The sequence below is a fragment of the Ursus maritimus genome, unplaced genomic scaffold (assembly GCF_017311325.1).
Source record: "Ursus maritimus isolate PB19 unplaced genomic scaffold, ASM1731132v1 scaffold_21, whole genome shotgun sequence".
NCBI lineage: Eukaryota > Metazoa > Chordata > Mammalia > Carnivora > Ursidae > Ursus > Ursus maritimus.
Genome location: NW_024424564.1, coordinates 23693323 through 23719533, shown reverse-complemented (window position 1 = coordinate 23719533; position 26211 = coordinate 23693323). Strand labels below are relative to the sequence as shown.

At 36.8% G+C, this 26211-nt stretch overlaps 1 protein-coding gene across 1 annotated transcript; it reads left to right on the top strand.

Annotated features, from left to right (window-relative positions):
- SLC6A15 (solute carrier family 6 member 15) lies at positions 1–21846 on the top strand. Its single transcript, XM_008687656.2, has 11 exons — positions 1–304; positions 4668–4825; positions 5188–5314; positions 6844–7025; positions 8311–8421; positions 11792–12033; positions 12137–12329; positions 13324–13516; positions 16582–16741; positions 20234–20396; positions 21475–21846. The coding sequence occupies exons 1-11, from the start codon at positions 16–18 to the stop codon at positions 21844–21846; spliced, it is 2190 nt and encodes a 729-aa protein (XP_008685878.1). The 5' UTR covers positions 1–15.
- The last annotated feature ends 4365 nt before the right edge of the window (positions 21847–26211 follow it).

Genomic DNA, 26211 nt, shown 5'->3' with positions numbered 1-26211 from the left:
TACCCACGCTTTCCAATGCCGAAGAATAGCAAGGTGGTAAAAAGAGAATTAGACGATGAAGTTATTGAGTCTGTCAAAGACCTTCTTTCCAATGAAGACTCAGCTGATGATGCTTTTAAGAAGAGTGAACTGATTGTTGATGTTCAGGAAGAGAAAGATATAGATGTTGAAGAAGAATCCGAAGTTGAAGATGAAAGACCAGCTTGGAACAGTAAGCTACAATACATCTTGGCCCAAGTTGGGTTTTCTGTAGGTTTAGGAAATGTGTGGCGATTCCCATACCTATGTCAGAAGAATGGAGGCGGTAAGTTTTGGGTTTTGTTTGTTTTTTTGTTCCTGTTGTTAAGTGATACATTGCTGAGCAAATCGTAATTCACTGTCTCAAACAGCTCATGATGTTGCTGCAGCCTCATTATTTCAGAAACTATGAATTCCGTTATAAAGCCAGGGAGACTCCTTTGTTGGACGTGAGCTCAACTCTGTTTTCAGATTAGGTTTCCATAGGAGCAGATGGCTTGTTATGAATACTCAAAGCTTTCTTAAGGGTAATAGATTCTCAGATTCTTTCTGTGGATGCTATTAAACATTGCTAAATTACTGACCTTTCCAACAAACGTTAGAGGCGTCCATTGTGCCTGTCAGTTATTCTATTTGGCAAAAAACCTGAAGTTTCTGATGTAGGAAGGACTGGTGAAAGAAGTGAAAGAATGTTCTCTCCACAATTTATTAATGCTGAATTTTAAATTATTTCACTTATTACATATAATTTAGAATAATGATGGTGTTCAAATGCTGACCAGAACTTTGTAGATCCCAGGAGAAGGGATTTAACCAGGTAATTGATGTAACGCCAGACATTCTTCATCCTTACATATCATATATATTTGGTTTATAATGCTACAGTATTTGGGGACAATGTTTAGTTTCAGAGAAAACTTCAAAGAAATTAGCATCCTTAATTTAATTGTATTTGTTTTAAAGATTTTATTTATCTATTTGAGGGAGAGAGAGAAAGCACGAGTGAGCAAGGTGGTGGGGCTGAGGGAGAGGGAGAAGCAGGCTCCCCAGAGGGCAGGGAGCCCAACTCCATGTGGATCCCAGGACCCTGGGATCATGACGTGAGCCAAAGGCAGATGCTTAACCAACTGAGCCACCCAGGCACCCCCATCCTTAATTTTAAACAAAAATATCTCCCATCAACATAACATTCTAGTTTTTTGTATTTTTGCATATAATCAGTAAAGGTTGTTCAGCAAAAATTATCTTAAAAACCAATAAAGAAGCGTAGACAAAGGAATGGCTTGTTCGTGTACGATACAAGCTCTATAGTACACCAAGTCAAGTTAACTAACACTTGGGTGGAAACTTTTGTCATCTATATACATGGAAACTATTAAAATAAATGTGGTTAAAAACTAAATGTTATATTAACTGCATTTCAGCACACAACGGTTAGAAAGAACATTTTGGTATTTGATTCCAGTTTGTGATAGTTTTGTTGACTGGGCCAAAAATAATGGTTTTATATTTGATGTACAAATCAAATGAAATAATATAATCGTATATGAAATTTCTTTTTAGACTATAAGATAAAAAGCTAAGGTGTTCTGATGACAAAATATGTTAAAGATCTTGCTTAGTTAATTCAACTAGGCACAAAACAACAGGTTTGGCAAAAGTTGCCTGTTTGACAAATCTGCCTGAGAGGTGAGACTCAATACAGGACGTCTGTGATACACTACACGTCCCTCCACCGACATTGTAAGCTCCTTAGCTAGTCATGAACGCCACGCGTGAATTATTTATCTAATCAGCTATAAACAGCTACGTACTACCCTGCTTTTTGTTTCTCGTGAGCCATCCCATTTGCCAAGACTAGCAGAAGATGAATTCTGATTTGTAAGGCTTTCACCTTATGAGGCTTTCTGGCCACACTGTTAAGGAAGAAGGCTGTCTTGGCTGAAGTCAGGTTGCCATCCATTTAATACCATTTTTGTCTTGGCAGAGAACTCAAAGGATTTCATAGTTAGAAATTAGTTATTAGCAAAAATTGCTCCTCCTCATTTTCATATGTGGAAAGAGTCAAAATGCTCTTCCTACTATTGTTTCCTCTCTTCTAATCACAAATACTAGACAGGGATGTTATAAAATGCCAACGGACTTTATCGTTTCAAAATGGCTGTCAGGATACAAAAGGCTGTACCCAATATGCGGTAGAGCATTGAGCCTTCTGAGTATTTGAGTCGTGTTTTCTGGCTGTTCAGTCAGACAGACTGAGACCACCTGAATCTCACTCATTTGTCACTTGAGGCACTTCATGAATAATAGAACCAAAAAGTGATAGACCCAAAATAAGTTGATTTCTCTGAGGATATTGAAGTACAATGGTTAAACTTAATAAGTAGTGTAGTATAGGGGCGCCTGGGTGGCACAGCGGTTAAGCGTCTGCCTTCAGCTCAGGGCGTGATCCCGGCGTTATGGGATCGAGCCCCACATCAGGCTCCTCCGCTATGAGCCTGCTTCTTCCTCTCCCACTCCCCCTGCTTGTGTTCCCTCTCTCGCTGGCGGTCTCTATCTCCGTCGAATAAATAAATAAAATCTTTAAAAAAAAAAAAAGTAGTGTAATATAAAAGCTACCAGCTCAGGTTTTGAAGTCAGTTTAGCGTTGAAGCCTGGCTCTTTCCCACACTGGCCATGTCACTTTTTACAAGTTAACTTACTTCTTATGGTTTAGTTCCCACACCTGTAAAATGATAATAATGGTACTTATCCCATTGGATTCTTGTAAGGAATAAATGAATAACTACATGTAACATGCTTAGAAATGTGTGTTTTTATTTAGTTAGTTAATTTATTTAGTTATGACTATTTTTAATATGGGGGCTAACAGTAATTTGAGGTAGAAAAAAAAGCGAAGTGTCTAATAGCATGCCGTGCACACATAACTGAGGAAAGATTCCCAGTGGGTCCGGTTTTAATTCATTCTCTCTGTCTCTAGTCATTCATACATACATAAACTCATCCACATTCTGGGATTAGGTGCATGTGTTAAAACATACTTTCAGTCCTTTGGGAAACATTTTCAGGTCATTAAAGCCTGAATGTTTCCAATCATTGTGGAATTAGATATTTTATAAATCTGTTTCATGAGCTCATGCATCCAGGCTTTACTTTACATACCCATCTGTAGAATCCACTCAAGTCCAAAAGGCTGCAAATCAGTCATAAGAAAGTAGAGATTTTCTATCGGCTACTATATTAGGGAAATTCTTGTATATGGTCATCGTTCAGAGATATACAGAGAAACTGAGATAAATAATTTTAAAAAGTAATGTTTACTCCTTCAACAGAATAACTACCAGAAAAACTTGAACAAGTTCCAAAATCTATTCAATACCATTAAATACTTTTTTTAAAATGGGAAAACACAATAATGGCCTCTTATTTGAAAACGGCATCGACACCATCAATTTTGTGACTGACTTGACAGTCTCTGGTTGGACAAAGCTCCAGATAAGTAATTAGAATGTGGGAAGTCCATTCTAGAGGTTACTTAATGAATAATTTGCATATGTGTTCTTATATAGAAGTGAATACATTTCACATTTAACTTTATCCGTTAAGAGTGCCAATATTGACATTGTCAAGCTATTTTAAAATAACTAGTATATGTCTTAATTTGCCATTTGACTATAAGATAATTTTCTTAAGTATGAAAACCTTACTACATGGGTAATATATAGTTGCACGTGTATTTTGCAATAGGTATGAAATATCTTAGTTTCTCACTCACCCTCACTGCCCCTTCACAGAATTTTGGAAAATTAAAAAATTCCTTTTGGGGCACCTGGGTGGCTCAGTCAGTTAAGCTTCTGACTCTTGATTTTGGCTCAGGTCATGATCTCAGGGTCGTGAGATTGAGCCTCATGACAGGCTGTGCAGTGGGCATGGATTCTGTTTAAGATTCTCTCTCTCCTTCTCCCTCTGCCCGTCCCTACCCCTCAAACTGTGCACACATGCTCTCTCTTTCTCTTAAACACACACACACACACACACATTATTCCTGAAACATACTTGTTAAATGAAGTATATATGGAAAAATGACATTTGTCTGAGTTAGAAGTTCTTTTTCTTTTCCTATTTTTTTTTTTCTTTTTCAATCGAGGCAGCCATTTCTTCTCTCCCCTGTTGTTATTTAGGGAAAAAAGTCAACTTTAAAACTATAAAATCTCATTCATTCTAATTTATCTGATTTGGAATGCATGTATAGATGAGTTTGAATAATATTTAATAAATTACTTCATGAGCATTGTGTGAATAAGAATTCCAGGAGTTTGTGAAAACTACTTGAGAAAATAATTAATTTTAAGGCATCAATTTTTTTTATGGAAATGAAGTTGTTTTACCCTTTCAATAAAATGAAACTAAAACTTTATATTCTCACTTTTATCATAATTATTTTTTGTCAGAAACTCTTTGTAGCAGTCAAATTCAAGTTTCAAATACTAGAAAGTTTAATATGATGAAATTGCATTTTCTTTGAAGTCTTTTATAATTATACTATAAAGAAGTTCAAATATTGTCTTTTATGAGATACTCAAAATTAGTGTAGTCCCTACTGCGACTGTTGAAAATATAATCTATTTTATTTGTTCTTGTCTCTGTAGGTGCATATCTTTTGCCATATTTAATACTGCTTCTGGTAATAGGTATTCCCCTTTTTTTCCTGGAACTCTCTGTGGGTCAAAGAATTCGGCGAGGAAGCATTGGTGTATGGAATTACATAAGCCCTAAACTGGGTGGCATTGGATTTGCAAGTTGTGTAGTAAGTTTCCTGGTATGGTATATGTCATATAATTTTTACAGGGTTTGTAATTGTATAGTTTGCTCTTAAATGAAGCCTTTGAGTGTGTATTTCTATTCAGCTCTTTAATCACATTTTTAAAAAACGCCATTGGAGTTTGCACTAACACACTAACCAAGCTGTAAATATTTATACAGTTCCATCTTGATAATGCATATTCTTAAGATCTAAGAGAGACATCCTTTTAGAAAATATAATGTGTCTCAAATAAAAATGAAACGAGGAGGATTTTTAACACGTTAAGTGAGGTTTTATGCATTTCATCTCGTTGCAAAGGAAGGGTCCTGGGAGATGTAATGTAATCGTGCTATTTTGTTTTGCAGGTGTGCTTTTTTGTGGCTCTGTACTACAATGTCATCATTGGCTGGAGTTTGTTTTATTTTTCTCAGTCTTTTCAGCAACCTCTTCCTTGGGATCAATGTCCTTTGGTGAAAAATGCTTCACACACTTGTAAGACACGTATCATGTAGTGTTTTTCTTTTTTTTTTTTTTTAAAGATTTTATTTATTTATTCGACAGAGATAGAGACAGCCAGCGAGAGAGGGAACACAAGCAGGGGGAGTGGGAGAGGAAGAAGCAGGCTCATAGCGGAGGAGCCTGATGTGGGGCTCGATCCCATAACGCTGGGATCACGCCCTGAGCCGAAGGCCGACGCTTAACCGCTGTGCCACCCAGGCGCCCCTCATGTAGTGTTTTTCTATATAATGATCATAAAGTTGCTAAGGGCGTGAGGTTTTGAGATTTTTTTTTTCCTTTTTTTAAGATAATGTGGAACAGTCTTTCAAAATTATCACGACAAGCTTCCGTCACTTTTAGAATTGGCATACTTAGAGCAAAGCCCGTTGGCACCATATAATTTTACTAGGTCTTCCCGAGTTATTTTATCATGCCGCATGACATTGGGGTAAAATGTTACAACCGTTCAGTTGTTAACTTAGACAGTTTTTCATTTTGTACCCCTTTCTTGATGCCTTACATTTCCATTAAAATAAATAAAAAATAGCTTCTAGTTATAAAATAAGTAAGTCATGGAGATGCAAAGTACAGCATAAGGAAGACAGTAATACGGTAAGAATTGTGCGGTGACAGATGGTAACTACGTTACTGTGGTGAGCATCGGTCATGTACAGAATTGCAGAATCACTATATGGCACATCTGAAATGCATATAACATTGTATGTCAACTAAACTTCAGTAACACAAAATTTTTTTTTAAAAAGGACCTGCAAGTAATCATAAAGGAGATAAAAAATAAAAATAACATAAAAAAATAGGACAAAAAGAATCTGTATTGAAGTAATTGTTTTTATGTCTTTAGTTCCCTTTCGTAGTTTTCCCATCATTTATTTTTAAATCCTAGTATATTAATAAAGGACAATTCCCTAGAGTAGTGATGTCCAGTAAATATGGAATGCAACTCACATAGGTGGTCTAAAATTTACTAGTAGTCAGATTGAAACAGGTTAGAAGTAGGTGAAATATTTTTCCAAAATGTTAACATTTCAACAAATAATTAATATATGAATTATTAATGTAATATTTTACATTATTTTTCTTGTACTAAGTCTCTAAAATCTTCTTTGATTTTGTATTTACAGCACATGCCACTTTAGACTAGCTTCATTTCAAAAGTCACATATGACCAGCAGCTAGCGTATTTGACAGCTCTGTCGCAGGGAGTCAGTCAGATAATTCTGGGCATGAAAGGGGCTATAAACCTGTTGTGTTTTAATTACTTTGATAAAAAGCTTACATATTCCTGTTTCAGAAATGTGTAATAAAAAATATCAACAAGAATATGTGGCTGTGGATTTTTCACAATTTTTCACAGTGAGTTTTCACTGTGAATATAAATGCTTCTCTAGAATAGTAGTACTTTTCGGTGAAATGTTAAGAACTGATTTACAGGCTTACTGGGAAAAAAAATGCCTCATTACTCTTCCAAGTCTGAAATAATTGCATTACCTTTCTTTCTACAGTTGTAGAGCCAGAATGTGAAAAAAGTTCCGCCACCACCTATTACTGGTACAGAGAAGCCCTGAACATTTCCAGTTCCATTTCTGCAAGTGGGGGCTTAAACTGGAAGATGACCATCTGCTTGCTGGCTGCCTGGGTTGTGGTTTGCTTGGCTATGATCAAAGGCATTCAGTCTTCTGGAAAAGTTAGTATGCTAGAGCCCCTTCTGCTTCTGCTAATCACCACTCCTGCGTGTGATGCCCACCTCAAGCTCCGCTGTAAATGCCTGTGGGCAAACAACAAGTACCATGTCATTCTAGGTAGTTACATAAAGATTGGCGAAAAGTGGTGCTTTAAAAAATGTGTTTAAATTAAAGAAAGAGCATAGATAAAGATGGGTTTTATAGTGAAATCTAAAGTCACTTGTAATCTTATTTCATCAAGGAGATCTTTTGAAATTCTGTGTCTACCTGAAAGACCTTTATTTTTGCTATTCATGCCATTGATCCTCACGTTTCAGTTCACAGAGATGAAGGAGAGACAGAAATAACAGGGGAGCAAGTCCTACAGATCTGGGGGTGGAGCTCAGCGGGGGGGTGGGGTGGGCAGGGAGGCACTCTAATGTGAGGCTTTGCAAGTCAGAGAGAAGAATTCACATTTTATTGCAACTGTATTAAAAATCCCTGGAGTGCATTCAGTGGGAATAAGACAACCTGAGCGGTAGCCTGAAAACTAGGAGAATATTCACAGTAGGGCAGGACTACTTCCGGTTGTTGGACTTTAGCACCTTGATTTGCTGAGACAGAGACAGAGACAGGCGGAGAGACATCTCGGGGGGAAAGTCAGAAGTTCTTTTCTGGACCCGAAAAGTTTTAGAGACCCTTTAGGCTTCTACATGGAGATGTCAAAGAAGCAGTAAATGTCTGGTTAGGGCAATTGCTTTACTGCGATAAACATTCCACTTAACTTTAAGCATGAACACTTGTGAAGCAGAAAGTTAAACCTTGACATTGTTAATTATTCAGAGTCTTAGGAGACTTGACAGGAGCCCACTCTCCAGAAGATTTACAGAATTATAATGGAATTTTGATTAATCAGGAAAAAAAGGACTCTTTTTTGCTGTTGCTTGCTGTTACCTAAAACAATAGAAGTAGGAATTTGTTAGGGAGATAGTAGCCATTAATTTTTTTTCAATATTGTTTGTTTTGTGAACTTTAAGAAACAAACACTACTCAAGTTACATTATACCTGTGGACTATTTTAGAGGAGTTTAAGTAAGGGAGATTCCCTATTTCTCGTTCTATCTCATACAGGATCTTAAGTAAGTCACATTGCATTAAGACTAATAAGCCATTCTAATGTGATGGCTGTAAAAGTATTAATAGTACTATTAACCATGCTATAAAAAGTATCAAACAGAACACAAACTCTTAACTACAGAAATATAGTTTTAGTGTGTCTCACCTATATTTATTTATTTTTCTTTGTAGATCATGTATTTTAGTTCTCTTTTCCCATATGTGGTACTTATATGCTTCCTAATCAGAGCACTCCTTTTAAATGGTTCAATTGATGGCATCCGCCACATGTTTACCCCTAAGGTATGTACTGCATTTCTATTTAAGGCTTATAATCATAAAAGCATTATGTTTATTGTTCAGTTGTTCCCACAGTTAGATTTAAAGGATAATTGTCCTAACATATGTATGCTAGCCTTTTTAAATTACAGCTGTTATGTTAACCAGCTTAGGAAAGCCAGGGCTTTTAAATATCCATAATTATATCCATCTATTTCCAATTTTAAATGGCCCATTTTAGTTCTAGAATAAGTTCTATGTGAACTTCAAAAATTCCTTTTATAATAAATTAACTCCTAGTTTTTTACACTGATAAATTTTAGGACTTTTCCATCTTTTTAAAAAAGATTTTATGTATTTATTTATTTGAGAGAGAAGGAACACGAGCAGGGGGAGGGGCAGAAGGAGAGGGACAAGCCGACTCTATGCTGAGCGTGGAGCCTGCCATGAGGCTCAATCCCACCACCCTGAGATGATGACCTGAGCCAGAATCAAGAGTCAGGAGCCTGACCGACCGAGCCATCCAGGCCCCCAGGACTTTTCCATCTTTCCTCTACTTCCTTCTCTATGTTAGTGGTTCTTAACCTTTTGTAATTGACCCCTTTGAAAAAACCAATAACAAGATCTTCTTACCAGAGAAACATAATGAACATATTAATTTGTTTAATGTCTCAGAAGGTTGACAGATCACCTAAAGTCCATGAACCCAGGCTGAGAAGGCTTCTGTACTCTAAATCCTGTCTCAGAGAAAATCAATATTCTTGTTCTGAGGTTTTGTGCCTCCTAGAATAATATTTATAGTGGTGAGTTTGGGGAGTTTTTAATGCGTATGCATTTCAGGAAAATTCTCATTAGGCTCCACAAAAGGCTGAGAACTTACGTTCTTTCATTCATCTTGGAGTTGAACTCAATGCGGGACACCTTGAACCTGCTTAATCAGTCCTTGTGAACTTGGGATAGTGATTTAGCAGGAAAAAAAAAAACCCCAAGTTTTGAAGTGTATATACATTTTAGTTATTCACTGAAGTTAACACCTCATTATTAGTTTGCTAACACTGTTATAGACAGACATGGAGTTATAAAGTTTTGAAATTGGTTCAGAAACGAAGTTATCTGAAGGGTGAATGTGCAGCCAGCAACATGCTGTGGGATTTGGGCAGAAATTAACTTCCCTGGAATTCTTTGTCACTCCTGGCAGCTGTCTTGATACTATGTAAAAGAGGCTGTGTTCTTTCGGTATCAGGTTTCCCCTTAGTACTCTCTAGTAGCAAAAATGCCACTGGTATCTGATTTTCTTGACTAATTCAAAAGTCCTGGTTAGCATTTAGAGTTGTAGGAACTCCTCAGTGAATAACTAGTTAAGATTTATAGATTTCAGCTGTATTAAAATTTAAATAGGCTTCAAATGGGCCATATTTACTGACCAAAAATGATATTTATATTGTAATATATAAAAAAAGGATTTCAGAGTTTAAAACAACCAACTTTTGTGTGAACTTCTGGAATATCACCTTATGTAAGTTGGCAACTGCTTGTGACATAATTCTAAATATTTGATTCAAATAGCTATCTTAGAATTCAACTACTTTGATAGGACACTTTTACGTGGCCCCGTATTTAAAACTGGCATTATTGACATTTTAAACCGGGACTGGGAATCACTATTAAAATAGTTAGTTCTTTCGTTAGCTCACTTTTCATTGACTATCGATAAAATTCTGTTAGGTCACTGCAAGGTGTGATAGTTAATATAATAATGATAAGTTGTCAGTTACTTTTTAATTTACATTTTTTGTCCAAGGGAGAAAAGTAAAGCACACAAACTATTCCCAAAACAGTGAACGGAGATTTAGTTCCTGAATTGGAAGTAAGCCAAGTAATGTCTTTAGTAAATGGGCGTTGCCTGCCATCTAGTGGGTAAAGTAGAGATAGACAGTTGAGTGTATTTGGGATCAGTATTAATGGTAGAATGGTAATGTAGCAAGGATCAACAAACAATATGCATATTTCAGTTAAATCTTAATAAATTATAAATATAATCGTGATTATGTTTCATGACAATATTATATTCTATTTCAATAATAGTCACTAAAATTAAACAATAAATTGAACTGAAATTGAACCATAAATCCTAGTAACTAATAACTAAAATAACCAAATCCTAGTAACTAAAATTGAACAATAAAGCCTCATATTTGAGAAAATGTGCATTTTGGAATCTACTTTGGTTCATATTTCAGCTCTACCCCAGAACTGCTGTATAACCTTAGGCAGGTTACTTAACCTTCTTAAGATTCAGATAATAGTAGCAACAAATTTCGTGGATTGTTCTGAAAATTAAATGAGATAATCCATACAAAGTGCTTATCCGTGTTCCTACCAGTACAGTCCATATATGTCAACTATTACTGAGCACTGAGAGTGTGGTGCGGAATGTGATGGAGTGGCGTATGGCTTGTTACTCCCACCTTCAGTTGAAGACGCTGAAACTCAGGGAGGGCAACTACTTACTCCCAATTGCACTATTTTTAGATTATTAAATGGCAGAGTCGGGACCTGAGACTGTGGAATTCATCTTCCCAGCCACATTTGACATTGCTCCCAATGAAGGCAATTTCGCTGCAATAATAAAGAGATAAAACACCAATTTAAGCACTTGTGTTATTCAAACCTGTTTATTGACATCTGTGTCAGATATGGCTAATATTAATTGTTCCATTTAAAAGGTTTGGTTATATACAGTGATAACTCTCGAAGAGGTAAAGCTGAGTAACTTGAAATACATGTTCAGCACAGGTGCAGAACTTTAGAGCTTTGGCTCTGAAAGGGTCTGAGAGGTGATGTAGTTGAATTGCTTCAATTTTCAAAGAAAAGGCTTTCAGAAAACTATCGAAAGGAATGCATCATACATGCATGAATGTGCAAAGTACAAATAGTCAACTCTCCCAAACTTATAATCTGCTTATTATCTGCCTTGACTATTAGACTGCCACCAGAAAACACAAAACTTAGGGTATTAGTTAAATAATTAGATTTTATTGCTAATTAATTTATTTTGCTTTGGACAGAAAACAAAGACTTAAGTAGGAAATGATTGAAGACAGTTAATTTCAAATAGTACTTTTGATTTGTCTTAAAGAGAACTTAAAAAAATTTCTACAGAAGTAGAAAATCTCCATGTGAGTAAAATCTCCATGTACACAATTGTCTGTAGTTTTTCTTATTCCCATATTTGGTCTCACTACTAAGTGAAAACTTGGTTATTTCTACTAAGAACAGATTATTCCCCCAGTTTATATCATTCTGATCTATTTAAATAATAGAACTAATTCCATGTAGAGTATTCTGAAGTACTATTTTGCAGCTGACTTCTATTATGTTTAATTTTAAACAGCTTGAAATGATGCTGGAGCCCAAGGTCTGGAGAGAAGCTGCTACACAGGTGTTCTTTGCCTTAGGTCTGGGATTTGGTGGCGTCATTGCCTTTTCAAGCTACAACAAAAGAGACAACAACTGCCACTTTGATGCTGTCCTCGTGTCCTTCATTAATTTTTTTACATCTGTCCTGGCAACACTGGTGGTGTTTGCAGTGCTGGGCTTTAAAGCAAACGTCATAAATGAGAAATGCATAACAGAGTATGGATATTCATTTCCTTTAGCTCTTGATGGCATAATTGTATAAAAAGTATACCCCTCCAAACCCATAAATATTCACTCGTTATGTTGGTCTATCTTTCAGAAATTCAAAAATGATCATAAAATTTTTGAAAATGGGCAACATTAGTCAGGATATTATTCCACATCATATCAACCTTTCAGCTGTTACCGCAGAAGATTATCATTTAGTTTATGACATCATTCAAAAAGTGAAAGAAGAAGAATTTTCTGCTCTTCATCTCAACTCCTGTCAAATTGAGGATGAGCTCAATAAAGTGAGTAGGCTGTTTAAGCACTACAGTCATTATCACGCAGGTAACATACGCATTATCCAGGACTTTTTTTTAGGAAAATGACCTTTAAAATGCCGGTGGAAGATTATGATGTTTCAAAATTCACATTTTTTATTTCAGAGAATGTACTTTTTTAAAAAGTTTTTATTTTAATTCCAGTTAGTTAACATGTGGAACTTAAGGAACAAAACAAACAAGCAAAGGGGAAAAATTAAGAGCGAGAAATCAAAAGAACATACTCTCTTAAGTTACAAAGGTTTGCTTTACTTTAAAAAGCAATCTCATCGATTCAGCCACAAAAATTTAAAACATGAATATAAGTTGATTTTCATCATAGAAAATGAAATTAGTCTGATATTTTTCCTGGTATAATCTTAAATACAAAAATTTGAATTATGACTATCATTTACATATGGCATGATTGTTTGGACACATAATTGATATTTAGCCATTTTAATATTTATGTTGAACAAGTCATGATTAACTCCTTTAACTACCGTCATTTATTCTGATAAACGTGAAACAGGTGAACATTAATAAGTATCATTGTATTCGCCCTTCCCCTGTATTGCCAAAAAGGAAAATATAATGGAGAAACCGACATTGACCCCTGCAGTAAGATAGCTAACACTATACTTGACTAAACATAAAAAATCACGTGCAGGAAGTTATGGATGGAGTCATCATTTATATAAAAATCTTGAGTTCTGTAAAGAAAGATTTAGTTACTAACTTACCCTTTAAATTTTTTGGTTTTGTCCTTTTTAAATTTTGGTCTATCTGTTGTTTTTATGAGATAACACAATCAACTTTTGTTCGGAAGCACAGTTTCCTAAGAGACAGCATGATATCAGCCTATCTATTTCCAGTAACTCCCGAGCATTATTCAGAGTTTTCCCTCTCCTATGTAACTGGTATATATGGCCGTCCCTTAATATTGCTCGGTACTAATGTTGCCATTTTATACATTTTACAGGCTGTTCAGGGGACTGGTTTAGCTTTCATTGCCTTTACAGAAGCAATGACACATTTCCCTGCATCCCCCTTCTGGTCAGTGATGTTCTTCCTCATGCTAGTCAATCTGGGGCTTGGCAGCATGTTTGGAACCATTGAAGGGATCATCACTCCCGTTGTGGACACTTTCAAAGTGAGGAAAGAAATTCTTACTGGTGAGTTTTTTTAGGTATTTGACTTTTCACTGAACTGATACAGGCCATTTATTTTACTCTTGGTGAGAGGTCAGAGATGGAAATAGGAAAGTGTTTTATTGGGGCGCCTGGGTGGCACAGCGGTTAAGCATCTGCCTTCGGCTCAGGGCGTGATCCCGGCGTTACGGGATCGAGCCCCACATCAGGCTCCTCCGCTATGAGCCTGCTTCTTCCTCTCCCACTCCCCCTGCTTGTGTTCCCTCTCTCGCTGACTGTCTCTATCTCTGTCGAATAAATAAATAAAATCTTTAAAAAAAAAAAAGGAAAGTGTTTTATTAATGCCCGTTTATTAATATATATTACTATTACTTGCTATTTTATTTATATGTTTATATACAATGCAAACAATAGACTCAATGTAGATTATATTAATTATTTTTTTTTAAAGATTTTATTTATTTATTTAACAGAGATAGAGACAGCCAGCGAGAGAGGGAACACAAGCAGGGGGAGTGGGAGAGGAAGAAGCAGGCTCATAGCAGAGGAGCCTGATGTGGGGCTCGAATCCAGAACGCTGGGATCACGCCCTGAGCCGAAGGCAGACTCTTAACCGCTGTGCCACCCAGGCGCCCCAGATTATATTAATTATTAGTGATTACTTATATTACTTTTCATTAATAGTAATGTCACTATCATGAATCTATTCATGAACCTATTATGAGTAGAATGAAGTTATAAAATGTTCGTGTATAATTTTGTAAATGAGACAAGTAATTATTTTTAAAAGTTCAGATCCAATATTCCTTTTCCAAAAAGTGCATCGTTGAAATTGATGAACCTAAATTCAGTTCTCATATGAAATAGCCCTTGTAGCCTACTAGTAGTTAATATCTCTAAGTAGGAAAGAAAATAAAATAATTTATCAACATTGATGGTTATTATTAAGTCCAATCTGCAAGCAGTTATTAAAGTGCCAGTATTGTACTGCACCATCCTCACATTTGAAGGATATAAAAGATATAAGAGAAATTATAAAAGAGATAGAGACATAGGAGAGTCTTGTCTCCAAAAATAATAGTACCGATAACCAAAACCAAGTCTGGTACATAAGACTTACACCTTGTACAATACTCATAGATGGCATAGTAGCGACTTAACATGTCACAAGAATTAAGAAACTGCGACAAGGGTCATCTAAATATATGATGGAACTATCAGTGAAAGAGATGGCAGTTGAATTGGAAAGGGGAAGGGTCTTCCAGGGGTCAAAGGATAGCTTTAGTAATAGCTTCAGTTTAGCAGATATAAACAGAGATAAAGGGGACAGATAAGGAAGGCAGCCAGACCAGAGTGCAGGAACAGGGTTGGGAAGGGATGCAGAAAGAAATTGGAAAAAAATATATAAATGATACTGAATGCTGGGCAGTAGTATACAAGCTCCTCAAAGTCCTGTTTTTAGCTCTGAAAGATTTAGTAGTAACTTCTGTGTACGTATCTCTCAAATATGTAACTTTATCACTTATTGCTCTGCTAAGTTTGTGTATGTGTATGTAAAACAATTTCAGCACTTTGTTAAATACTTCTTCTTAATATTCTCAACTCAGTTGGACATAAATGAGAAACTTCCTTATCTTCTCCCAGAAAAGGCAGTCTCTACTCTGAAGTTTCTGTTTAATTCAAGGCTACCAGTATCCTGCCTGATATGCGTACTAAATAACATCTTCGCTGCTTTCCTCATCTTTGCCCCATATCTAAACGCTCCTGTAGTGAGAGGGCTTGCAAAATTAAGGGAAAAGCAGCAGTGTGGAGGCAAAAACACACAAGGTAGTATTTGGTGAACTCCACTGGAGTTTGGTCAGAGCAAAGGGGAAAGCCCTCTCTTTTCCCATTACCTGTCTTTCGGGATCATACCTATACTTAAAGTCACATCTCACCTCGATGAAGCGTTTCTCTGTCACCTTTGCCAGATGTGCTTTTGTCTTCTCTGATAGGACAGTAGGATTTAGAAGTAAATTACTTACAATCTTTTCCTCTCAAATCTCCAGCGAAACTCTTACTACCTATACCACCTAGACTGTGCTCTTCTTCACCGCCTACGGTGTCAGTAGGTGAGAGTGAAAAGAGTCACAAGGCTGTGGTTCGAGCTCTGCCACTTCCATCCTGAGGCTTTGCGTACAGCATCCTGGGACAAGCATTTCAATATTTCAATATGTGAAAGCCTCCAAGTAAATGTTACTTTCTCCTTCTCTACATTATATGCTTATATATAATGTTCGTTTAGATGTGATGTGACTCATCCTACTAGCATTGTGCTTAAGAATGGAGGTGATGACTTCACTTAGCCCATCCTTACGGAGACTGTTAGGGAACCCCCATGTGATCGAACCCCAGGATGTCTGTTTTCTCCCCTCCCAAACTGCCCGTACCTGCTCTATTACATTTACTCGCCTCTGCTCGAAGGTGGTTGAGGAATAGAACACAGTCACGTTTTATTTTTGACTGCTTCTCTACTAAAGAGTGTGAGACAATAGAGTCTAACGTAAATATGGGAATACAGTGTGGATCCCAGAAATCTCCCTAAGCTTTTATATTAATAGTAGCTGGTCAAAAGTAAAGAAGGGGGGGTAATCAGAAGGGGGAATGAAGCATGAGAGACTATGGACTCTGAGAAACAAACTGAGGGCTTTGGAGGGGAGGAGGGTGGGGGAATGGGATAGGCTGGTGATGGGTAGTAAGGAGGGCACGTATTGCATGGTGCACTGGGTGTTATAGGCAACTAATGAATCATCGAGCTTTACATCGGAAACTGGGGATGTACTGTATGGTGACTAACATAATATAATAAAAAATATTATTATTAAAAAAAAAGTTACTGTCTTACCATGGATTCATATTAAATCCAGGGGTAAATCCAGGTAACTCCCAATGGGTTTTATTCCATCGTATCAGGAAAGGTGTTGCCTATTTTTATCTTTGACAAGTTATAAAAGTGAAGACAACGTTGTTTGAATATAATAACTCATAATTAAATGTAAAAGACTGGACTGCATAAAAGCTTAATTTTTCCGTCTATTTCTTTTGTACAGTGGTCTGTTGCCTTCTGGCATTCTGTATCGGCCTGATATTTGTGCAACGCTCTGGAAATTACTTCGTTACAATGTTTGATGATTATTCCGCTACACTGCCTCTGCTAATTGTAGTCATTTTGGAGAATATTGCCGTATCCTTTGTTTATGGCATAGATAAGTAAGTATATTTGCTCTTATGCATTCATTTTTCATCTCTACTTTGGAAAGACCAATTGTCAATATCTTTTTCATTTAGAAGAAGAAGGAAATGACTAGAGGGAAAAATTCTTTGCAACAAAATCAAATCTTTTGCAGGCTCTTCTTCGTTTAATCCTTTTTATAAAGTATATTACCCTATTAGGTGATTAGATAGAATTGTGCGATGGCAATATAATCTAGGATTCTGGAGCTTTGATTTAATTGTAGTTATCAGATAGTAACTTCTAGGATCTAGTGAGTAATGGCTATGCTCCAAGAACCTTGTTAAGTTGTTTTAAGTTATTATTACTGTCCACATTTCACATTTCTCAGGCTTATGAAACACCACGTGACTTGCTCATCACCTGGACCGAGGCACACCTGGGATTCATAGCTGTCTCTGCTTAACTTAAAGCCTTTCTTCCTATTTACTTTGCTAATCTGTTTTATGGGAGGAATTTTATTTTATTATGATACATAATGCCTTATTTTATTATGCTACTTAAAGTTCTACGTAGCAGGTCAGTTTTGGGAAATGACCTATCCTGCTCTGAGGCGTTTGTGTCGTTTGCTATGCACAAACTTTGTGTTCATGTGGAGTCATTACTTGAATAACTAGATACCTAAACCTCTAAATTATATACCTGCTTGATGTGAAAAGTATAAATACTTGGTGTGAAATGAGGAATTAGAGTAATCTCAGAAGAAAAAGGTCACTGGAGGTTTTGTACAATATTTTTTAAAAGTTGTTGTCTTTAGTTCACATATACGGACTAAGGCAATAAGATTGGCAAGCTTATTAGAGGTCTATGTAAAGGAGGAATGAGTGTGTTGCACGAAGACCAGAGTCTTCTTAAACAACATAGAGAATGTTACTGGTATTGAATGAGCTTCGTGACAGAGCTTGGAGAATGTTTTTATTAGTGTCAAAAGCTCCAGGCAAGGAAGGGGAGGGAGACTTACTTTTAATAATCATGTACCATACGGCAATAGAGGTTAATAGCTGTCTAACATGCATTAAATCTGAATCCTCACAAAAATGCCCTGTGGTAACTCATATCATCCGTATTATAAATGGAAAATTGGCCTTACTTGTACAGGAGAACATGTGTGTTAGTTTTAGAGCCAGGACTGTAATTTAGACCTTAGTTTCAAAATTAGGTATCTCTATACTCTACTAAGACACCCCTAACTCCTAACTTGCACTGTGTCGGAACTTGATATTATTATTGGACTGATCTGTGGATCAATAAGATTGTAATTCGGATTTCCATTTACACAGTTTGTCATTTACAATAGGCATATTACAAAATCTCTCTTTTTAGTAGTTAGTATCCCTAAATAATAATAGTTAACAATAGCAGGAGAAGTGATACTACTACTAATAGTAGTTATTAAAATGATATCTATTAAATTCCTACTATATGTGCACCTATTAAATTCCTACTGTATGTGAGGTGTTGTGCTCTGCATACATTGCCTATGAACCTAACAATAAGTGTCTAAAAATGCAGGAAAATTCATTTCACTTGAATCTGGTCAAATCATAGGGGCAAAAAAATTGTTTTTAAACGAGAAAAGGAACAGAATCAATCCCTACAGACTACAAATGCACATAAGCAAAAAAACTAACCATATTTCCAAATGAGTTGAAATATATTCTTTCAAAAAGAAAAAGAATGACATATATCTGTTGTTTAAAAGTCAAGAAGTACGATAATTAAAGAAAAGAAATTTGGAAACAGCATAGAACTCAGGAAATAATTGTGAATAATAATATTCAGAAATGATGATCGAATTTAAAAAAAAAAACACAAAAACAATAAGCACAATGACTAGTTCCATAAGAATTAGAAGCTAGAAAGGAGGAGTACTTTTTTTAAATCAAGAAGAAATACCAGGGGCACCTGGGTGGCTCAGTCGGTTAAGCATCTGCCTTTGGCTCAGGTCATGATCCCGGGGCCCTAGGATCGAGTCCCACGTCGGCTCCCTGCTCCGGGCTTGGGGGGGGGGGAAGGTCTGCTTCTCCCTCTCCCCCCTGCTCATGCTCTGTCTGTCTCTCACCATCTCTCAAATAAATAAAATCGAAGAAGAAGAAGAAGGAGAATAGCAAAGGAGCTAAGAGAAGGAATAGAAACAGGAGCTAAGCAAAGACAACTCCACATGTGTGCAATGAAGTCCTCTAAAAGCAGTGGCCGGAACCATGTTAAATACTGTAATTGAAGAAACTTGCCTAAAATAAGTGACAACTGGATGCTGGAAGGGCACATGATACACTTGGAAAAATAGACATAGCCCAGCACCAGGACATAGGCTAGGCTCTTACTTCCAGACAAAAAAAGAAAAAGAAGAAAAAAAAGGAAAAGGGCCATCCAGGCAAAAACAGTAACAAACAAAACTATCAAAATTATTTATGAGAGAAAAATCTGATAGTCAACAAACGTTTTGTAACAATATTATGTAGTTAGAAATATTTACAGTTCTCAAGGAAAGAAAGCATAAGCCACAGATTTTTAAACCAGCAACACTCAACATTCAAGTATAGTGACCACAGATACTAATGAACATACAAGAAATTAGGGAATATAGTTACGATGATGTCTCTCTGAAGTCTCTACTAGAGAACTGTCTTTACACAACCAAAAAATCTGCTGGAACATTGGTGCAAGCCCTGGTGGGTGGGCGGTGATTATCTCTAGATAAATATTAAGGGATATAGACTACTGTGTCATGACTACGCTTTGACAGCGTTAACATCATACACCTAGAAGGGTGGCCTTTATTTCATGCAAATAATACCACAATAACCTTACCTAAAACAACAGCATAAGCTTACAGGTTACCAGGTCTAAGTACTAGTTTCCAGGAAATAGGAGGGTCAGATGTGCTTGTGAAGCAGCACTGTGTGGATGTAATCAGCAAGGTCCAGACTACGAGATTCCTATGGTGCAGAGTGTCCAGCTGATTGAACAGAAAATTGGAAGAAACAAAAAAGAGATGGAGGAGGAACGTAGAGATGGAAAAGGGGCTTGAGAAACACATCAGTCATTGCAATGTGTGGACCTTCTTTCAATTCAAACGAACAGACTATGAAAAGAAGCGACAGTTTAGATTATATAAACACTGATTGGATATTGGATGATGTTAATTATTGCTAAGTATAAAAAGAGACAAGGAATTTTGGATGTATTGCAGACACTGTGTTTATAGAGTAGAAAGTCATCAGTGGGAAACTGTTCTGTAATTGGGTTGCGTGCTTTCACTAAACAAAAATCACAGTACTTAACTGTTTACATTTTACTTTATAAATGTTCTTAACTTATAAGTCATCACCCAATATGATTTTTTGATTCAGTATAAAATGTCATAAGTTATCATAGCTAAACCCTTGTGAAACTGTTGATATAACGCACATTTTTAAGGTATAGAAATATTAACTTGAGGCATAATTAAATGCTTTCTTTTTATTTAGATTTATGGAAGATCTGAAAGATATGCTGGGCTTTGCTCCCAACAGATATTACTACTATATGTGGAAATATATTTCTCCTCTAGTGCTGTTATCACTGCTAATAGCCAGTGTTGTGAATATGGGGTTAAGTCCTCCTGGCTATAATGCATGGATTGAAGATAAGGTAAAATACAAAATAAGGAAGTTAAGCAAAAATATATTTATTGTTTTCGGGGTTTTGTCTTTTGCTTTCTTCACAGTATATTTTGCTGTTTAATCAATGGTGTTGTTTTTATGCAAGGATCCTGAGATTTATATTTTATTTGGCCCCAAACGTGTATGATTTTGTTACAGATTGTAGATTTTTTTTAATACATGAGAAACACGGACTTGGTCCTCACTAAAGTATCTGTGTTTATGTCACCATAGACGAACCAATAATTATGGGGCCTTTGACTCTAGAAAAAATATTGCGCAAACCACCAGGAATATTTTTCCTATATAAATTTATTAAGTCACGGCCCAGATACTGTATAACAAGAAAATTCGCATTAACCATGAAGACACAATTGAAATCCATATTGAAGGAAAGCTTCGCTATAACTGATTTATATTGGCAATGATGATTTCAATTTCTGCTTTCAAGGTGCATTAGCCACATCATAGTAAAGATACATATTAACTGTTATAAAATCAGAATGCTTATTTTTCAGAGACACCTCTGACCTTGAACTATTCTATGGTCAATAACTCTGTATAAACAACAACTAAATTCATGACTGGAGCATTCACAAGTCTGTTAACCCTTACTAAAACCCTTGGGGCCAGATGTGCTTCAGGGTTTAGATATGCACGTTTTAGAAAGACAGTGTGGCACGTGTAATTTAATGACTGAGAGCAGTGCTGATTTATTATTCCTCAGGCTTCTGCAGGTGAACTGGGTCATGCTTCTCTAGGTCTTAGCTGAGCTAATTCATACAATTGATTGAAGTTGGAGGGCCGGTCTCTGTGCAATCTTTCATTCTGGGCTTCTTGCTAGCATAATAGACTCAGGGCAGCATCCTAAGAAACAGAGGCAGAGCTCACAAGGCCTGTAAAGCCTCGCCTTTAAAGTTGATTGACGTCACTTCCACAGTATTCTGTTGGTCAAAGCATGTCGCAAGACTCTTTGCTTACAGACCTGAGACAAATACAATTTTTTTTCATGTACTTACAGAGCAAGATTACCAATAATGATTTTTTTTCTTTTCTGGCTTTCACAGGCATCTGAAGAATTTCTGAGCTATCCGACGTGGGGACTGGTTGTCTGTATCTTGCTGATGGTCCTGGCAATACTCCCGGTCCCAGCAGTCTTTATCATTCGTCGCTGCAACCTAATAGACAATAGTTCTGGTAATTTAGCATCTGTGACCTATAAGAGAGGAAGGGTCCTGAAAGAGCCTGTAAACTTAGAGGGAGATGATGCAAGTCTCATTCATGGAAAGATATCCAGCGAGATGTCATCTCCAAATTTTGGTAAAAATATTTATCGAAAACAGAGTGGATCACCAACTCTGGATACGGCTCCCAATGGACGATATGGAATAGGGTACTTGATGGCAGATATGCCGGATATGCCGGAATCTGACTTGTAGCTGGGAGGAGACTACCAGTGGGTTCTATTTGGTTCATTTTTACCAATGAACATTGGCTCTACTAAGAGAAGTATTAGGCTTCACTTATCAGAGGGCGATCTCAGGTGTTCCTTGGCTGTGATCTTTAATCCCAAGTATACGTAAATTCAACTAGAGCATTCCTTCGGATTCTTTGGTTTACATTTGCGCAGAAAGAGCAGAAGGAGTTACAGACAGAGCTTATAGTGACTGAGGTCCAGGTTTGTCAGAATTTTAAAAAATACTTTTGGTGTTTTTTCAAGCATTTCTATCTCAAAGGAAAAAAAAACAGGCGTTACCTCAGTTTCTAATAATTTCTGGTTTAATAGTATTGGCAATTCAAAAATGGTATAATTTAAAATGTATAAGTTTGCCTTCGGGGTAACTCCCAGTATTACAGTGAGCAGTTCTGCAAGTCGGTGCCTCTAGCGCACTTCCATGAATATATTGTGTAGGTAGGCTCTCCTTATTTTGGTAGCATTGATACCTTCTTAGGCAAATAACTGAAGAAAACTGCAAAATATTTTCTTATGTAATCGCTGTATAGAGCAATAGTATCAGAGAATAAGAAGGCACTCATGCTGGATGACAGTTGAGATTCGGAGGTGACTGGGAATCATGTGTGCGATGGTTGTATATTTTGTGTAAAATATATGTGTGAAAATGATCTAAGAATGAGTCACTCAGCACTCTCAAGAATTATGCAGATTCTGCATTTTCCTATGCCGTGTGCCTAAAAACCTACTTGATATTTATTGTGGTTTCAAGATTACTCATAGTATATTTATATATACTTGCAATGTATATAGATGTATATTAGTACTCTAAGTACTGATTTGAAAACTTGAAGCAAGATGGCATTTTATTTCATATCTTTCTGTTTTGCTTCTGTTTTATGCAAATATAAATCCTTTTTTAAGTGATTGTTAAGATTGTATGGCATTACATTTTAAGCTACAAATAAATGAAGTTAAAAATGATGCTTTGTTTTCCACACTGAGTTTCTTGTATCACCTGAATTGGATTATCTTGCATTTCACTCAGCACTTAGGCATTTCGTAGTAATTAATCATCACGTGCCAGGAGGGATTAACAGATTGATTAATAGAGTTACCACCACTTCAGAGACAAAGGGAAAAATAGAGTACTATGGTTAAATGGTGTTAGCCTAGTCTCATGATTCTTGGAAAAGTGGTCTCCTAGGAGACCGTGTGTCCAGTTCACTGCTTACGGCGTCAGTATTGTCTCTGAAGTATAAGGAAGTATTAGGATTTTTTTTTTTTAAGACACTGTTGCATCTATGAAAGTGGAGGAAGCAGAATTCCACCGAGTGCCATCTCACTAAACGGCTTTTATTAATAACTGTCCTACTGCTGTATCAGTCACATTTAAAAAAATCACAATGAATACAGTGGCAAAATAGGAGCGGTAGTACACACACCATATCCACTGATGTGTTTTTGGCCAAATATGTCTGGTCTGCTATAGATATGTGTTACCAGACTACATCACAGCATTTAAAATATATTCCACTGTTGACTAAAACTTTTGGGTTTGTTTTTACATATTCATTGATATTATATTTTGTATCACTTTAAAATTAAGCAATAGTCATTGATAGGCAATGTATGTACATTTTACAGAAATCAAAAATTATAACAATTCAGTGTAGAATGAATTTCCCGCCCAACATTTCTCCTAGCCACCCAAGTCCGTCCTTAAAGGGAACCACCATTATCAGTTTCTTTCTGTGTATCCTCTTGGCGATGCTCTGTGTCTACGCATCACACAAATAACAGCATTCTGTGTTCTGTCTTATGGATCTTATTTCTGTCAATAATTTATCCTGGACATTGTTCCATGTGAAGGCACATAGATCTGCCTCATTATTTCAGAAGCTGAAGGAATAAATTTTATTTTTGTATCGAAGCAGTATTTTTTATAAGCTTCCCCAATATTAAAAAGTCTGTAGCAAATACTTACTTTACCTGCTGGCCTTTAGCTCATCATGACTATAGACTGTCAAATAGCGGTATCCCTCTTCGCTCCCTCTCGCCATGGGCTCTTGATCTGCAGATTGGATACCTGCCTTCCACTGGCGGATAGATCTCCTCCCTACTGTTTACACAGTCATGTGACGAATGCAGGAATCCTGTATGATGGAAGAGAAGCCAAATTGTTTCTCATGCCCTCCCGTGGCAGATGAGACAACTAGACAGTGAAAAGAACAAGGTCTTCTCTCCTTTCTGCTTTTATTCAGTCAGTTCTTCAGCTGTTCATTCATTTACTCATTTGCTCCCCTTTCTTTGAGCGTCTCTCCACCAAGAATCTACCCTATCCTTTTTTTTTTTTTTAACATTTATTTATCTGACAGCAAGAGACACAGAGACGGAGACCACAAGCAGGGGGAGCGGCATACAGACGGAGAGGGAGAAGCAGGCTTCCCACTGAGCAGGGAGCCCGATGTGGGGCTGGATCCCAGGACCCCGGGATCATGATCTGAGCCGAAGGCAGACACTTAACCACTGAGCCACCCAGGCGCCCAGAATCTACCCTAGTCTTAGTACTAAGCCAAGGCACCGTTGTAATTAGTGTGAATATTGATTTTTACCCTATTTTTCTCCTCTTGGTCAGGGAGATCTATCTCCCACCCTTTCCCAGGCAGTGTAGTATTTAATCAATAAACAGTAGTGCACATGAACTATGCCTGTTTTTGTATTGCTTTCCACGACTTTTGTGAACTCTGGCCTAAATTGTACCGGATATAATATAGTAGTCAGGTGTTGTCTACCTTCAAATGGAAGGGAGGCTGTGGAGTGTGACTGTAGGGCTAATGGAGTGTTCACAGGGGGTAAAAGTAAGGGGAGAAGTACTCACTATTAGGTGTTAGAATCATAAGGAGGGAGTCTAGTAGCTTGGGGCAACAAAGTCTTAGGATATAATTTTATGAAAGTATTTTTGCATTTCCATGTGTTTATGTGTATGTGCGTTCTTTAAAGGAAGAAGTTACCTTCATTATTGAGTCTTCAGATGCGCAAGTGATGGAGAACGTTTAAGATTAAGATGTAGTGCTTCTTAACTATAATTATGCTTTAGAGTTATTTGTAACCTTTTTAGAGACGTATTTCCAACCTGTTATATGTGAATTCTTTTGGGATTGGATGCAGGACATGACTGTTTTTTTTTTTTTAAACTTATTCTAATGTGCATTCTTGGTTAGGAACCGTGGGTATGAAGGAGATGAAAAGAAGGACAAGTAAATATGACCTCTAATTGTCTTCAATCAAGCAGAATGGAAATGAAGATGCTGTAATTGTGATAACTGGGGAGAAAAATAATTTAGGTGGATAGAAGTTGGAAATCATAATTTTAAAAACGCTTTGAACAGTAAAATATCTTTCTCCTTTTGAGACTTTGTTCTGGTCACTGCTTCCTGAACACTCCCTCCAAAAGACCCATATCTATGTCTATTGAATATGAATAAAATAATACCAATTATATGGATTTTCCCATAAATTTTAGTTGTAAATTTTTTGAGCTGTAAAATTGTGACAGAAAAAAATACCCACATGAAACTCTACAAAACTATTGGAAATAGGAAAGAGAACACTTCCCATAAGCTAGTCATTACTGAGGATAGCCAGGCATTACTTTCATAACTAACACTGAAGTGAAGTGTTTCATATGTTGTTTTTCCTCAAATGACTGACTTCAAAATTGGCTGATTGTCTACTTATTCGGACATATGTTCCCATCTAAAACACTGCCTACAGAATGCCTGTCATGTGTTGGTAAAAAGGAGAAAAAAAGACTGGGATGTTATCTTGTCCTAAACTTGGATTCTGCTATTGCTTTAACATACCTGTCATTCCTAGAGCCGCCTTCAGATACACACAGACCCCCACCACGACCACCAATAACAACAAAGACTAAAACACCTGACTTATATGAATGGCAAGAACCATGCCCTGTGGTACCCATGCAGGGCCGCCTGTGGTGCCAGGCAGGTATAAAGAACCATGCCCTGGAGATTAATGGTGGTAGCCCAGCTGCAGTTGTTTCCCCCCATTTGCCTTTTCAGAATATGTTCCTATGTTGCATAGTAAGGAAGATAAAGAGTTTAGAGGAGAGTGGAATTTATGTTTCTGAGAATACAATTTTCTTGAGAAAAAGACATTAAGAGTTGCAAAAATACGTCATTTGAAGGGATGCTTACGAGAAGCGAAAAAGCAGAATGCAATGCTCTAGTGTATACCGATTTGAAAAGATTGAGTAAAGCTCAACATTTTCAAACATGTTGGCAACGTGGTGTTCATTTGATCTGCTCAGCACTAGCATTCCCCCACA